General features: G+C 41.0%; 1 protein-coding gene across 3 annotated transcripts in view; it reads left to right on the forward strand.

Moving 5' to 3' along the window:
• The window catches only part of LOC132391809 (uncharacterized), a 39,199-nt gene that overhangs the window by 19,000 nt on the left and 7,057 nt on the right, over nt 1-13,142 (forward strand). For 2 of the 3 annotated variants that reach the window (XM_059965446.1, XM_059965445.1), the window contains 7 exons: nt 200-275; nt 2,943-3,118; nt 5,275-5,487; nt 5,815-5,897; nt 8,130-8,285; nt 10,087-10,168; nt 11,693-11,864. In XM_059965446.1, the coding sequence (XP_059821429.1) occupies nt 211-275; nt 2,943-3,118; nt 5,275-5,487; nt 5,815-5,897; nt 8,130-8,285; nt 10,087-10,168; nt 11,693-11,864 (947 nt within the window). In that variant the 5' untranslated portion in view covers nt 200-210. Of the gene's footprint in view, nt 1-196; nt 276-2,942; nt 3,119-5,274; nt 5,488-5,814; nt 5,898-8,129; nt 8,286-10,086; nt 10,169-11,692; nt 11,865-13,142 lie in introns of all 3 variants that reach the window. The other variant, XM_059965447.1, reaches the window with a different exon arrangement.

A 13,142-nucleotide genomic window follows, 5' to 3' on the forward strand; every position in this document is an offset into this window, starting at 1 on the left:
TGTTCTCATTGCTCTGCCGTGTCCTTTCTTCAGCAATAAGGTTGGAAAGTTACACATGTCAAGTATGATACTTGCATTACAGTATAAACTTCGGAGATTATACATTAACACCAAGTGTTGCCATGGTTAGCACACGGTAAGTTTCTGTATTGCGTTTTAACTGTGAGTTCATTTTCTGTTTCCTCTTATGCCTCAGCAGTGGTGTGAATCATGTCTGAGGCTATAATGACACCAGCAATGAATTTTCAATTAGGACCTACCATTTTCAAAATGGGGTAAGTCTGAATCTTCTATCTATATATTTTTTATATATAAAGTGTCATTGAATGTACAACCCTGGGTTAGGTCCAACTTCTCCATGCTCGTGTTTGTGTTCCATGCAAGGCTCCTCTCTCTTTACCTTTTCCTACAATTCTATTCCTCTCTTCCCTCTGTGTTAGCTCAGTTTCCTTTTAAACATATTTCTGTCATACAACTTAGATATGGCCCTTGTAGCTAAAGGGATCGGGGGTATGGAGAGAAAGCAGGTACAGGGTTCTGAGTTGGATGATCAGCCATGATCATACTGAATGGCAGTGCAGGTTCAAAGGGCCGAATGGCCTACTCCTGCACCTATTTTCTATGTTTCTAACTCTTTTGCTCTCTGGTTAAAGAAATTTTATCAAATAAATTAGTCACCCTGTATGATAATGACCCCCAGTTTTGGTCTCACCTATAAAATACTTTCTCCACATCTTCCCTGTCAGTATTCTAGAATTGTCTGTTAGGGCATGGACACAGGCTCTTCAGCCCTCTCTGGATTGTTAACCACCCATTTACACCTAATCCTACATTAATGCCGTTTCTTATTCCCCCTACATTCCCATTAACCTCAGCTTCATTTTACCACTCATCCACACACTATAGCTAATTTACAGTAGATAATTAACTTGCCAACCCACATGCCTATGGGATGTGGGAAGAGGCTGTAGTGGGGGGAAACCCATTGGGAAAGTATACAAACTTCATACAATTAGCAAGAGTGAATCCAGTCACTGAAGCCGAGAGCAGGAGCACTGGCTGTCATTCTGCCTTGTTGTCTATAGCCTTGTAGGGTATGGGAGAGGGAAAACTCTGATTTCAAACCTCCGCTGCCTTGCGGCTGTACCCGCTCACGGGGAAGGCTTTGGAGTAAACCCCGAGGAAAAATCCGGAGTTGGAGTCCCGAAGGCGGCTGACTGCTGTACCCAGCATCGGCACGGCAACTCCTGCGATGCTGCTGGCACCAAACTGTACCGACTCGTCGTTCCTTTGGACCTGTCATCAGCATGGAGAGAGGGGTCCCACTGCATGGGCAGCAGGTGGATCTCCATAACAACTCTGCCCTGGCTTGCGTCCTGGAGAAGCCACTCCCAGTGACTACCAGAGGCGCAATACCCATGGTCGACCACAACCTATGGAGGCCACACACATTTGTAGGGTATGGTACGTCAGGGGTTCTCACATCCTAAGTGCTATTAGTGTTTCTTCCTCCACCACCTTTTCACACAGGGAATAGCAGGTTATTATTGAGGAATGCAATTTTCCTCTTGTTCTTGAACCTGTTGCTTTGCATTTACTTCCTTTGGTCACTGACCTTGTTGCTTCAGAAAATAATTACTTCCTATTCCACTCTTCTGACCTCATAACTTTATAGAATTTAAGTAATACATTAATCAGTTACTGTTAAGTTACCCCCTCAAAGAATCTGTGTAAGCAGATTCTTTGAAACTCCAGAGATCTCCTTGGCAATTGTAGCAACATGAACATTTTTTCTTGCCCTAGATGTATGTTTTCAACTTGTTGCAGTGGTTGCATGCATATCATTACTTTTTAAAAAAAAAACCCAATCCTTTTTACAGAGTCAGTATTGAAAAAAGCCCTTTGGCCCACCAATGTTAATGAGCAACACACACAAAATGCTGGAGGAACTTAGCAGGTCCTGCACGATCAGTTAACATTTCAGGCCAAGTCCTTTATCAGGACTGTTAATGAGCTGGTTTACAATTTCCTCTTTTTGTTTAATTCTTCTCTTGACTTTCAAGAACACATTAGATCACATTTAGAGTTATCTCATAGGACCTCCGTCAGTACTACTACATTTGCTGAGAGAGACTGGTATTTTGTGGGTCATCTGTCATCTGTTGTCAGGCCTTCTCCCGTGCTGTTCCATTCTATGTTCTGTATTTGAAGACGATGCTCTGTGAAGATCATGGGGACATCTTTTTCCCCTTGAAAATGCACACATGCACTCAAGAGACTGCAGATGCTGGAAATCTGGAGCAACACACAAAGGAACTGGACGATCTCAACCACTCCAGCAGCATCGATGGAGGGAAATGGATGGCTGATGTTTCAGGAAATCCTGATGAAGGGTCTTGACTTAAACATTGAATGTCCATTCCCTCGACAGTCTGACCTACTGAGTTCCTACAGCTTCTTTGTGTGTTGTTCTGTATAAATGCACACAGGCCTTTTATAGGGTACATAGTTGTAAAATTTAATACTTCTTTTCCACTGTTATAAGACTACTGAATGGAGGTCTAGCATGATAAATTGACTCTCTACCTCACAATCTATCTCGTTATGGCCTTGCACCTTATTATCTGCCTGAACAGCATTTTCACTGTAACTGTAACATTTCATTTTCCATTCATTCTGTTGCTGCTTTTCCCTGTACTACCTCAATGCAATGCTGTGGTGATCTGTCTGATGGCATTCAAAACAAAGCTCCCCCCGTCCCCCAATTGTACCTCAGTATATGTGACAATAATAAACCAATAACTAATTACTAGTTGCTGCAAAACTAAGTCTGACAGTGTTCCCATGCTGGATCTTTTACCTGAACCACTGCTTATTCCACGGACGTTGCCAGATCTTCTGAGTGTTGTCATTAGTGGCTAACGATACGGTTTATCTTTCAGTAATTTTGCAAATGAGTTTCAAATTGAACCACTGCTGGCACAAAGCAGGAATGGGCTACCCTTACCTTCGCTGGGCAACAACAGACCTGCAACATCCAACACCTGCAAGTACTATGTCGACACTTCATTCTATTCCCGTAACAATCCTCATCCCAGAAGGGTCTATCACATCAGAGGTAACCCATGCTGCCACACACTAATTATTAAGACCCATCAAGGCTATCAAAGTTTTTGAAAATACACTTTTGGGACAACTGGATAAAGTAGAACTCCTTGTACTGAAAAGAGCTGGGATATTATTGCAGCTTCTCAGCTCACTGGTTCCTCACTTGGAGTGGTGTCAGCAGTTCTGGTCACCACACTAGGGAGGATGCAGGAGTTCAGAGGAGATTCAGCTAGATGGAATACTTCAGTTAAGGGCAGATTGGATAGGTTGGGCTTGTTTTTCCCGGAGCAAGTGAGGTTGAGAGATGGGCCCCTAGCAGAGGTAAACCAGACTGAGAGGCATAGATAGTCAAAATCTATTTCCTGTCAAAGGGTGTAAAGCAAGAGGGGTCATAACTTTAAGGCGAGAGGTAGGAGAGGGAACGTTTTTGTTCTTTTGCAGAGAGTGGTTGATATCTGAAATGTTCTGCCAGAGATGGTGGTGGAATCAGATACATTTCATCTTTATTTTTTATTTTATTTAGCGATACAGCACGGAGTCGGCCCTTCGAGCCACTCTCCCCAGCAGCACCCAACAAATCCAATTACCCTGCCCAGTATGTCTTTGGACTGTGGGAGTAAATCAGAGGATCTGGTGAAAACCCATGCATTCCACGGGGTAGGCGAACAGAATAATGCCGGAATTGAACTCTGAACTCTGGAACGCCCGAGCTGTAATAGTGTTGCACTAACCGCTATGCTTAAGAGGCATTTAGAGAAATGCTTAAACAGTCAAGACATAGAACTATAAACCTAATGCAGGCAAACGAGATGAGTGTACATGGGCACAAAGGTTGTCGTGGGGGGTGAAGGGAAACAGTGCTGTACAACTCTATGATTCTATTTGGCAGTGGGAGGGTTTAGTAAGCATTGGGTTACGGTCACTGGCATATACTGAAAGCTTCTTTACATATAGCAGGTTATTGTGAGCTACAATACGCAGCCTGAACAGGTGGTGTAAGTAGATTTAGGGGCAGCTTTCAAAAGAGAATTGGATAAAAATGTAAGAAGGGAGTAAATATCAAAAAAAGAGCTTTTGCAAAGAACTGACATAGGTAAAGTAGGCTGAGCAGCCTCCTATGACACAAATAATGGACTGAATTGTGAAGGGATCAGCTGTTTGTATAATCTGTGGAATAATTCAGCGAAAGTCAATATAAAATGGACTATAGGAGGATGAAGGTAGCCTTGCCAAAGTGTTTGAAATTATGTATGGCATGGATAAGTTGGATGGTAACAGTCTTTTCCCCAGGGTAGGGGAAACTAAAACCAGGGACAGAGGTTTAGAGTGAGAGGGGATAAATTTAAAAGGGACCTAAGGGGCAACTTTCTCACGCAGAGGACGGGGAGTAAATGGAATACGCTGCCAGAGAAAGTGGTTGAGGTCAGTAGTACAATAATATCATTTAAGACACAATTGGATAGGAACATGGAGGGGTGAGGCTTAGAGGGATATGGGCTGAACACAAGAAATTGGGACTAGCTGGGTGAGTGCCATGGTCAGCAAGGAATCAATGGGCTGAAGGACTTGTATCTGGCTGTATACTCTGATTCTAAAAACACTTCATCATAGTAGGGCAGAATTACAGGGAAACAGGTGTCTATTTGACCTTCAGCTTTGCATGCTTGTCTGTGTCACCCAACTACAATGATGGTACACTCTAGCCTCTGTGGACTTCATAAAGCAAAACTCTTAGCAGCTGAAACATCTCTTCAGACACCTTTAATGTGTAGGAAATTGAGTGCTGATATTATGACAGGTGGATAGAACCATGAGAGGGCATAGACAGGGTAAATATACATATGCTTTTTCCAAGGCAAGGGAAACTTAAAACTAGAGGCTTAGGTTTGTAAAACTAGCGGGTTTAGCTTTAAGGTGTAACATGTAAGATTTAAAAGGGACCCGAGGTTGCAGAGGCTGGTAAAAGGCCCGAGGAAGTGGTTAAAGGCAGATACAATAACAACATTTAAAAGACACTTCGATAAGTACATGGAAGGGAGGAGTTTTGATGAACATGGGACAAATGCAGACAAATGTGGCAAGCCCAGATGGGCATCTTGGTCAGCGTGGACAGGTTGGGCCGAAGGGCCTGTTTTCATGTTATGTTACTTTATGACTGTATTGCAGGTCTGAACAACGCGCTGGTGTGCAAGGTGGATGATGATCCGGTTTGCCCCAAAGTGCCAGGCCGATCACAAACACCTAAGCAAGAGCTCCTCCGACCTAAGCGGCCAATCACTGCCAGTATTCCCATCACACCTCCGTATCCGGCACACCTCATTACGGGATTGCCACTGTTCCCGTGTAAAGAAGAATCACAACCTGACATTGGATCATTATGTAAGTACTAATGAGACTCTGCTAGACATTAAGAACCTTCAGAATCATTCTGATGAAATGTCATGGACTTAAAACACTTGCTGTCTAACCAGCTGAATATTCCCAGCATTTTGTTTTCAGTTTGGATATGCAGCATCTGCAGTATTTTATTTCTGGAACAGTGTTCCTTTTGACTTCCCTTCAGAGTTCCTAATCCTATCACGATTTTTGTACAGGAGCCAGCTTTGTTTCACAAAAATCAGTTTCTTTGAGTGTGAAGGAATTTCTTTAATGAAATTTAAGGCTTGTTGTTTTTTATATTATTTATGTGACTATATTTTTGTTCAGACTCCCAGGCTTGGAAGGAAGCACTGAAGGACCTAACTGCCAGAGTGGAATTCATTGCTGAACCAGGAATGGAAGCAAAAGAAGTAACTTGCACTGCTTTTACCTAATACTGATCTGTAGAATATCAACCAAAAAAACAAACTTGACCTTCTTGAAATCTACCTCCTTTCCTGATGTTTATATCTGTCTTAAACATGGGGAGCTTACCACACCAATTACACTTCAAAACCAAATTCCTTATGAGTTTTAAGGCGGATTTGGATATAGGGAAAGGTATTGCAGAAGTTAAGATTCTTGGAAAATATTTGATATTGTATGATATTGTTAAATGTGCTTGTGTCATTCATGGAGTTCCTTGATAGATTTGCATGTTGTTGAAGGAATTCTAGCGGCATTAAGAAAATATATGCACATTGAGGGTCTGAGATTCAAAATAAGAATGATTGGAAACACATTCTTAAAAGAGAGTAACTGCTTTGGGTTTTACCCCCTGCGTCAACCCTGGATATGTGAATGTCAAAAAATTAATCATCTTTTGAAAATAATGTTATTAACAAAGAATTTGTACAAATCTAAACTAGTTTCATCCTGTCACCTATTTGGTAAAATATAACTAGAGGAGGAGTATCACCCAATATGTACATTGGGCTTGCCAACACTCAAAGATTGCTTTACGTTGATCCAAAGGAAGTACTATGAGAAAAAAAATCAAGAAATTAAAAATGATCATTGTCATAAACAAATAAATCTTCCTTGTACTTGCATAAAAAAGTATGGATATAAAAAAGCCATTTGCTTGAGGATGATTTGGATAATGAAGAGTATGTTTGCTTTCTGAATGACCTTGGGAGACTACTAGGAGGTGGGTAACAATAGGAAAGTGGAGGCCATGTAATGAAAACTTTAGACTTAGTCCAAATGGAGTCGGTAACCATAGTACCTGTGGTGGAAGTTCAATCCCCAGCATTGATGTCCCTCACTTTAATGAACAGGTTTCCACCCCTGCATGCGTTGAGAAACAAATTGTTTTTTTAAAAGTTGAACAGCGATTTCTAGCATCATATTTAACAAGATTCCACAATGAAGATTGTTCTGTAGAACATTTAGAAAGCAAGAACAGGATTGGGCAGAATCAGTATAATTTATATAAGGAAGTCAGGGTGGACTAATTTGCTGGAATTCATTGTGGACATAGATAAAGAAAGAAAAGAACCAGCAGTGTGGTGTGTTATATTTTCAGAAGACTTTTCACTTGTGACATTCAGAAGACTTTAGACTTGTGCCCTGCACAGAAGATTCATCAATATGGTGGTAGCAATGGAAAACAAGTACAAATGATATCATATTATAGGGACTGGAAACTAATGCAGTACTCAGCTGGGGTGTGATTAGGAGCTGGAAAAAATTAATTACAAGGTTAATGTTTCATAACAATAAATCGCTTAGTAAGAACTGTAGTACTAACAAATCTTGAAATGTTAACCCGTTCTTTCTCCTGAGCTGCTGAGTACTTATAGCATCTTCTGTCTTCCTTCAGTTTGCAGTATCTGCAATTTGTTGTTTTTCTGTGCAGGATGCACAAGCTGGGCTTCTATTCACTTGAGTTTGGAAAGCTGAAGAAGGATCAGCTTGAGGAGTGTGAAGCAATAAGTAATGGCTACATATAAACCATTTCCTCTGGTGGGAGGACGGACAGCAAAGGAATGTCCAGATAGCTCAGTGAAATCAAGATACCCTTTTCACACAAAGGACACATGGAAAATTGGAATTTTGTTGCCCTTATGCAAGTCAATTGAAATGTTAAACTTCAATATATTTTCCTTGGCTAGGAATGTTGAGCAATGCACATTTTTCCTGAGAATTTAGAACTATAAGGTGTACAAAGGTTGAAACTTGATACAATCGATATAAAGAAGCTTCTTGCAGGTTTGAGGAGTCTAGGATTAGGGGTCATGGTGGGAGAAAACAACAGAGGATGTCTAGGAGTGGCCAGGTTCCATTTTAGTATGGGGGGGGGTGCTGGTAGCTGTTTAGAAATTATGATTCTGACTCAACTGATCAACTGATAATTTAAAATCCATGAGTAATTTAAGTTTTTGTTGACCAAAGGGGTATAGAGAACAAGAAGGAATTGTATCACAAGTCAGCCATGATCTCTGTGATACTGATCACATCTTCCTCTTTTCAGCTTGTAATCAAAGAATTCTTTAGTAGTTAGGATGATCAGTTTTCAACATCTAAGCTAGTCTTGTTGAATGGTTATACACTCTCTATTATTTTTGAACTGATTTAAAATTTAATTATTTTTAAAATAGGAAGAGAAACGGGCCAGCCAGTATTCTGGTGAGAGAGGGAGTCTTTGTTTCTCACCATCACGGCCAGTATCACGGAACTCCCCTAGACCAAGCTCGCATACTGGAACCAACAAAGGTCCGAGACCGGTGCTCTCAGAGACTGAACGTGAAATCCTTGTGAGTATTCCTACAATGTGTTATGCAATTTATTGGTACAAGTGTTGCCTGCCAATATCACAACTTGAAGTACAGCTATGAAGTGTGACTTCTTCATAATGCTGTGGTTTCAAAAATCCAGAGGCTGACATCCACAGCACAGTACTGAGGGAATGCTATACCTTTGCATATACAGTACCAATGTTTTACTGTGGTGTTAATCAGTGGCTCTATTCATCTGTCACAAAGATGTGATGACATGAATATAAATGCAAGCGGTTGTGATCACAGAGTCTTCAGCTGATAAACCTGCACATGTGTATGGTGTAATGCACCACTTAACACAGGCACAAATTGAATGTTCTATTATCATCGATATCAGGGACTTGTGTCCTTTATCCATATGGGAGAATAGATTTCCCTAACGAAACCCAATTTCCCTCAGGATCAATAAAGTATGTCTGTGTCTGAATCTAGAGTCCATTGGCAACAATACATAGTAGTCACCTGAAGTCCCACACCACCAGGTTCAACAACAGTTGCTTCCCTTCTCTGCTTGAACCAACTGACAAAACCCTAATCATTACATTTTAGCAACACTATGATCACTTTGTAACAACTTGTACGAATGTGTTCTTTCTTGTAAAAAATGAATATTTTATGTTTAATATACACACTTTTTACGAGAAAGAATGACAATCAGAACGAAAAAAACATTTTAGCACAGAGTGTTCAAAGTGGTCATAGTGTTGCTAAATTGTAGCATTTAATTTTCTGTGTAAATTTCTTGTGAATGCTGCTTATCTAATGCAATGTGTTTGTGATGCTGATGCAAGTAAGCCTTTATTACACCTGAACATACTGTACATGTACTTGTGCATATGACAGGGAATTCGACTTGACTTCAACAGCCAAGCCAAGCCTTACCTCGTTGTTAAACAATTTTTTTTAGATTACTTCAGAAAGAATGACCAGTTCTGAAGTGAACTCCAATATAATAGGAGAACATATAACTGTTTTCAAAAGTGTATAGTTTCAGTCAATTGTGTATAATTCTGGTTGTCCTTTTCTAGGAGGGGCATCATAAAGCTGTGTCAAGTGCTAAGAAAATTTACAAAGATGTTACAAGGACTTAAGGGTCTGAGTTAAAGTGAGAGATTGGGCAGGCTAGGACTTTATTCCTTGCAGTGTAGGAGACTGAGGGGATTTAAATTTACAAGTTTAAATTTCATGAGGGGTACAGACAGGCTAAATGCATAGTCTTAGTCCTGGGTAAAGTGAGCCCAAAACTACAGGCCGTAGGTTTAGGGTGAGAGGGGAAAGATTTAAAAGGGACCCACGGGGCAACTTCTTCACACAGAGGGTAGTGTATATGGGACAAACTGCTAGAAAGAGTTGATGAGTCAGGCTCAATAACTATATTTAAGAGGCCTTTGGTTAAGTATTCTGTATGGAAAGGACATGTTAGAGGGATACAAGTCAAATATGAGAAAATGGGACAAGACTGAGTGGGCCTTAGTCAGTATAGAAGAGTGGGGCACAGGGCTTGTTTCTCTACTTTATTACCCTATGACTAAAAGAATCATCACACCCATTTTAATTCATTGTGATAACCCAGTACGGAGAGACAAGAGAAGCAAGATTAAATGTAGATGTTGTAAAGGATTATGGCTACCCTGTATCACTGAGGCTGTGTTCCATTTGGATACTCAATTCACAGCCCCTCGTGACCCACCACAACAAACTATCATAGTACTGGCAGCAGGAAGATGTATTGGGATTGGTGAAACAATATTTCTGTGTAATGTACTGCCCTTCACAGGTGATGGAACTGCTATCTCAGATCCTGCAGACTGACTCACTTCAAGCAGTCCAGCAATGGTTACTTGTGACAAGTCCAAAAGGTTTGTGACATAACCCAGGAATATTAGTGACCTTGGTAAGACATTATCTTTCTGTTGAAACTTCCACATTTGTTTCATGAAGTACAACAAACTTCTCTCCTGAAATACTTTATTTGCTCTTAAGTACTTAAGGATGTCTTCATGAAAGATGTTAAATAAATTCATATATTTTTGTCCTTAACACCAGGTGGCTTTCACAAATACACTAAGCTACTTCCTAACACTAACAACAAAAGTTACTGGAAGCAGTGGGAGAGAAACAGTGTAGATGATTTGGGTTAAAGATCATTCATCTGAACTGGAAAGTGAGAAAACAAACATTTTAAGTTGCAGAGAGAGTTTGTGTGGAAGGACAGGGAATACCTGTAATAGGATCCAGGCCAAGGTTGTTGGAGGGAGCATTTATTTTAAAAATTGATAGGTGATATCCGAAAAGAACAAGAAAAAAAATTAAACCCAGAGGTAGAATCACATCTGTGGAGAGGCAAAAGACCAGGTTACCTGAAAATGTGAAATTCAATATCAAATCTTGAGGGTTGCCAGACAGAAGGTGAAGTTGTGCACCTTGACAAAGCTTAAGTTAGGCATTGTTGAGGTAATGGTAGGAATGGGATGGTGGAAGCCTTGGTTCGCCCTCTTGAACTGAATGAAGATATTCTACAATCTGTAACCTAATCTGTATTAAGAGTTTCCCACTGTAGAAGAGACCACGTCGTGAATAGTAGACTAAACTGGACGAAGTGTGATTGAGTGGTCCTCCACCTGGAAGGACTGCTTGGGTCCTGAAGTGTGCAGAGTAAAGAGGTAAAAGTGCTGCAGCTGCACGGGGAAGAGGTGCCGTTGCAGGTGATGGGAGTGGGTCAGGGAGTTGCAGAGGGCAGAGTTCCTTTTGGAATGTTGAAAGGGGAGCTGGTGGGGTATGTGGGTGAAATTGATTAGCATCATTTATAGAAGACCAGAATTTAAGATATTTCTTAAATGCATGTTTGTTATAACACACTACATATATGGTGATCATTGGGAGGAGGGGTGGAAAATGCCCAGTACGTTTGCACAATGGAAGCAAGATTGCCTCTCATTGGCTCTAGGTGTCAAATGTCCTGAAGATCTTTCTTTCCTGCAATATGTCAGCAGCTTGGCAACATCCTGGATAAAGAAGTCCTTCACCCTGTCACTAGCAATTATGCTAACAACCATTTAGACCTTAATAACATAGAATTACAAACTGCTTCTAACACTGGAAGAAACTTGGATCCAACTTTGGCCATTCTGCCCTAATTCCACTTCCTTTGCCTGGTATAAACTTATCTTTCTTCAGTGACACCTCCGTGAAGCAACAGGGATGCTTTATTACATTTAAATCATTCTAAATAAAAACATTGTAATATTCCTTACCTGGTTTAAACAATGTAGCTGCTATTTCCAATATCTGCCACGAGAGAATTTTGAGCACAGCCTGTTTGAGTTGTAAAGTAACACATTATCTGTCAATTACATTCCCTGCCACTTTTTATCCTCCCTTAGACAAAGAAGTGATGCTGGATATGATTCGTATGGCAGTGGCGAATATGAGGTCGGAAAATCTGAATGGGCTGGGCGGCACTGTGTCGAAGGAAGGTTCAGCCCCGCACCAGATGGCTGAAGACCCAGAAGCAATATTTCGGGCACCAACTGCCTCTGAGAGGCGGCGTGCGCGGTCAGTATCATCCTTTGTGTTATACTGTATTTTCCATAAAGTCATGCTACATGGTCCATACTTGCACATTTTCACACGTAATGCCCTGGTTACGAACCTATTTTATTGTATTTCTACTACTATGGCATGATGCTTTTAGCAGCTTTTCTGCCATCGCAGTGTCTTCTGTTAGTTAAGCTTCATACACTAATGTTTTGGCTTCTGCTGAGATAAGGAGTCGTTTGCTCTGTCTAGGAATGTTGTGTCAGCCAGCTAGGTTTGTTTTGTTAACGTGCTGTACCATTCTGTCCAGTGGGATGCCATGGAACATTCGAGAGAACTGGGCAGGATCAGATTTCTGGGGGACAGTGGTCTAGTTTTTGAGTTCGCTGTTAACAGGAGGTGCAGAGCGGAGCACAAGGAAAGATTGTTCACAGAATGCCACATGAAAGAGAGACCCCATTGTGTTTTGTGCAGATGAATGGTTCCGAGGAGGAAGTGTCAATACTCCCTGGGGTCTTTCATGCAGAACTTGGGTTCAGCATGTGAGTAATCAAAGAGAAGCACCCGACTACGCCAGATATGAGCTCCAGTGTTAATGTACACGTTTAGACTGATTTATCTGTACTGGGCCCTTTTATTTTTTTCTCTATTAACTATTTGTTAGAGTTGAAATATCTGTACATATACTTCCATTTTAATTTTATGCTGGTGTAAGGACTGTTATTTCTGGGCGGGTGAGAACTTTGTATGGGCCAGCATTTACACAGCAATCACCATAATTTCCGTTCCCTCATTGAAACATTTCAACTTTCCTGTTGGGTTGAACCTGAATCATACTGATCCTAGATGTGTGTTGCTTATTGAAGGTGGCTTTCTCACTGTTACTCATGCAATGCTGAGTCACATGGCTGTTAGTCGGACTTAGCTAAAGAGTCTGGTCTATTACAAGCTGCAGTGAGAGGATTACATTTTTGGGGGCTTCGTCTGGTGATCCAATGCTTTATAAGGATTGATTAAGCTGTTTATTTGTGTGTTGGAGCCAGTGTTTAAACTAATGTTTTGTGTAAAGTGAGTTCTTTCATAATTAAGGTACTTTATTATGGATGCCATGGAGATTAAGATTGGGTTCAATACAGCTACCAATGACGTGACTGAAGTCACGCTGCCCAGTAGGATAGGGGTACTTGGAGAGACAGAGCCATAGCCTGAAGGAATGTGGTTGAGAGTGAAGATTTCAACGACAAGTTGTTCTCTTTTCTGTGACGTGAGGGAAAGGAGTTTTTGATGTGAAAGGTC

Source organism: Hypanus sabinus, chromosome 3, assembly GCF_030144855.1.
Source record: "Hypanus sabinus isolate sHypSab1 chromosome 3, sHypSab1.hap1, whole genome shotgun sequence".
Taxonomy (NCBI): domain Eukaryota; kingdom Metazoa; phylum Chordata; class Chondrichthyes; order Myliobatiformes; family Dasyatidae; genus Hypanus; species Hypanus sabinus.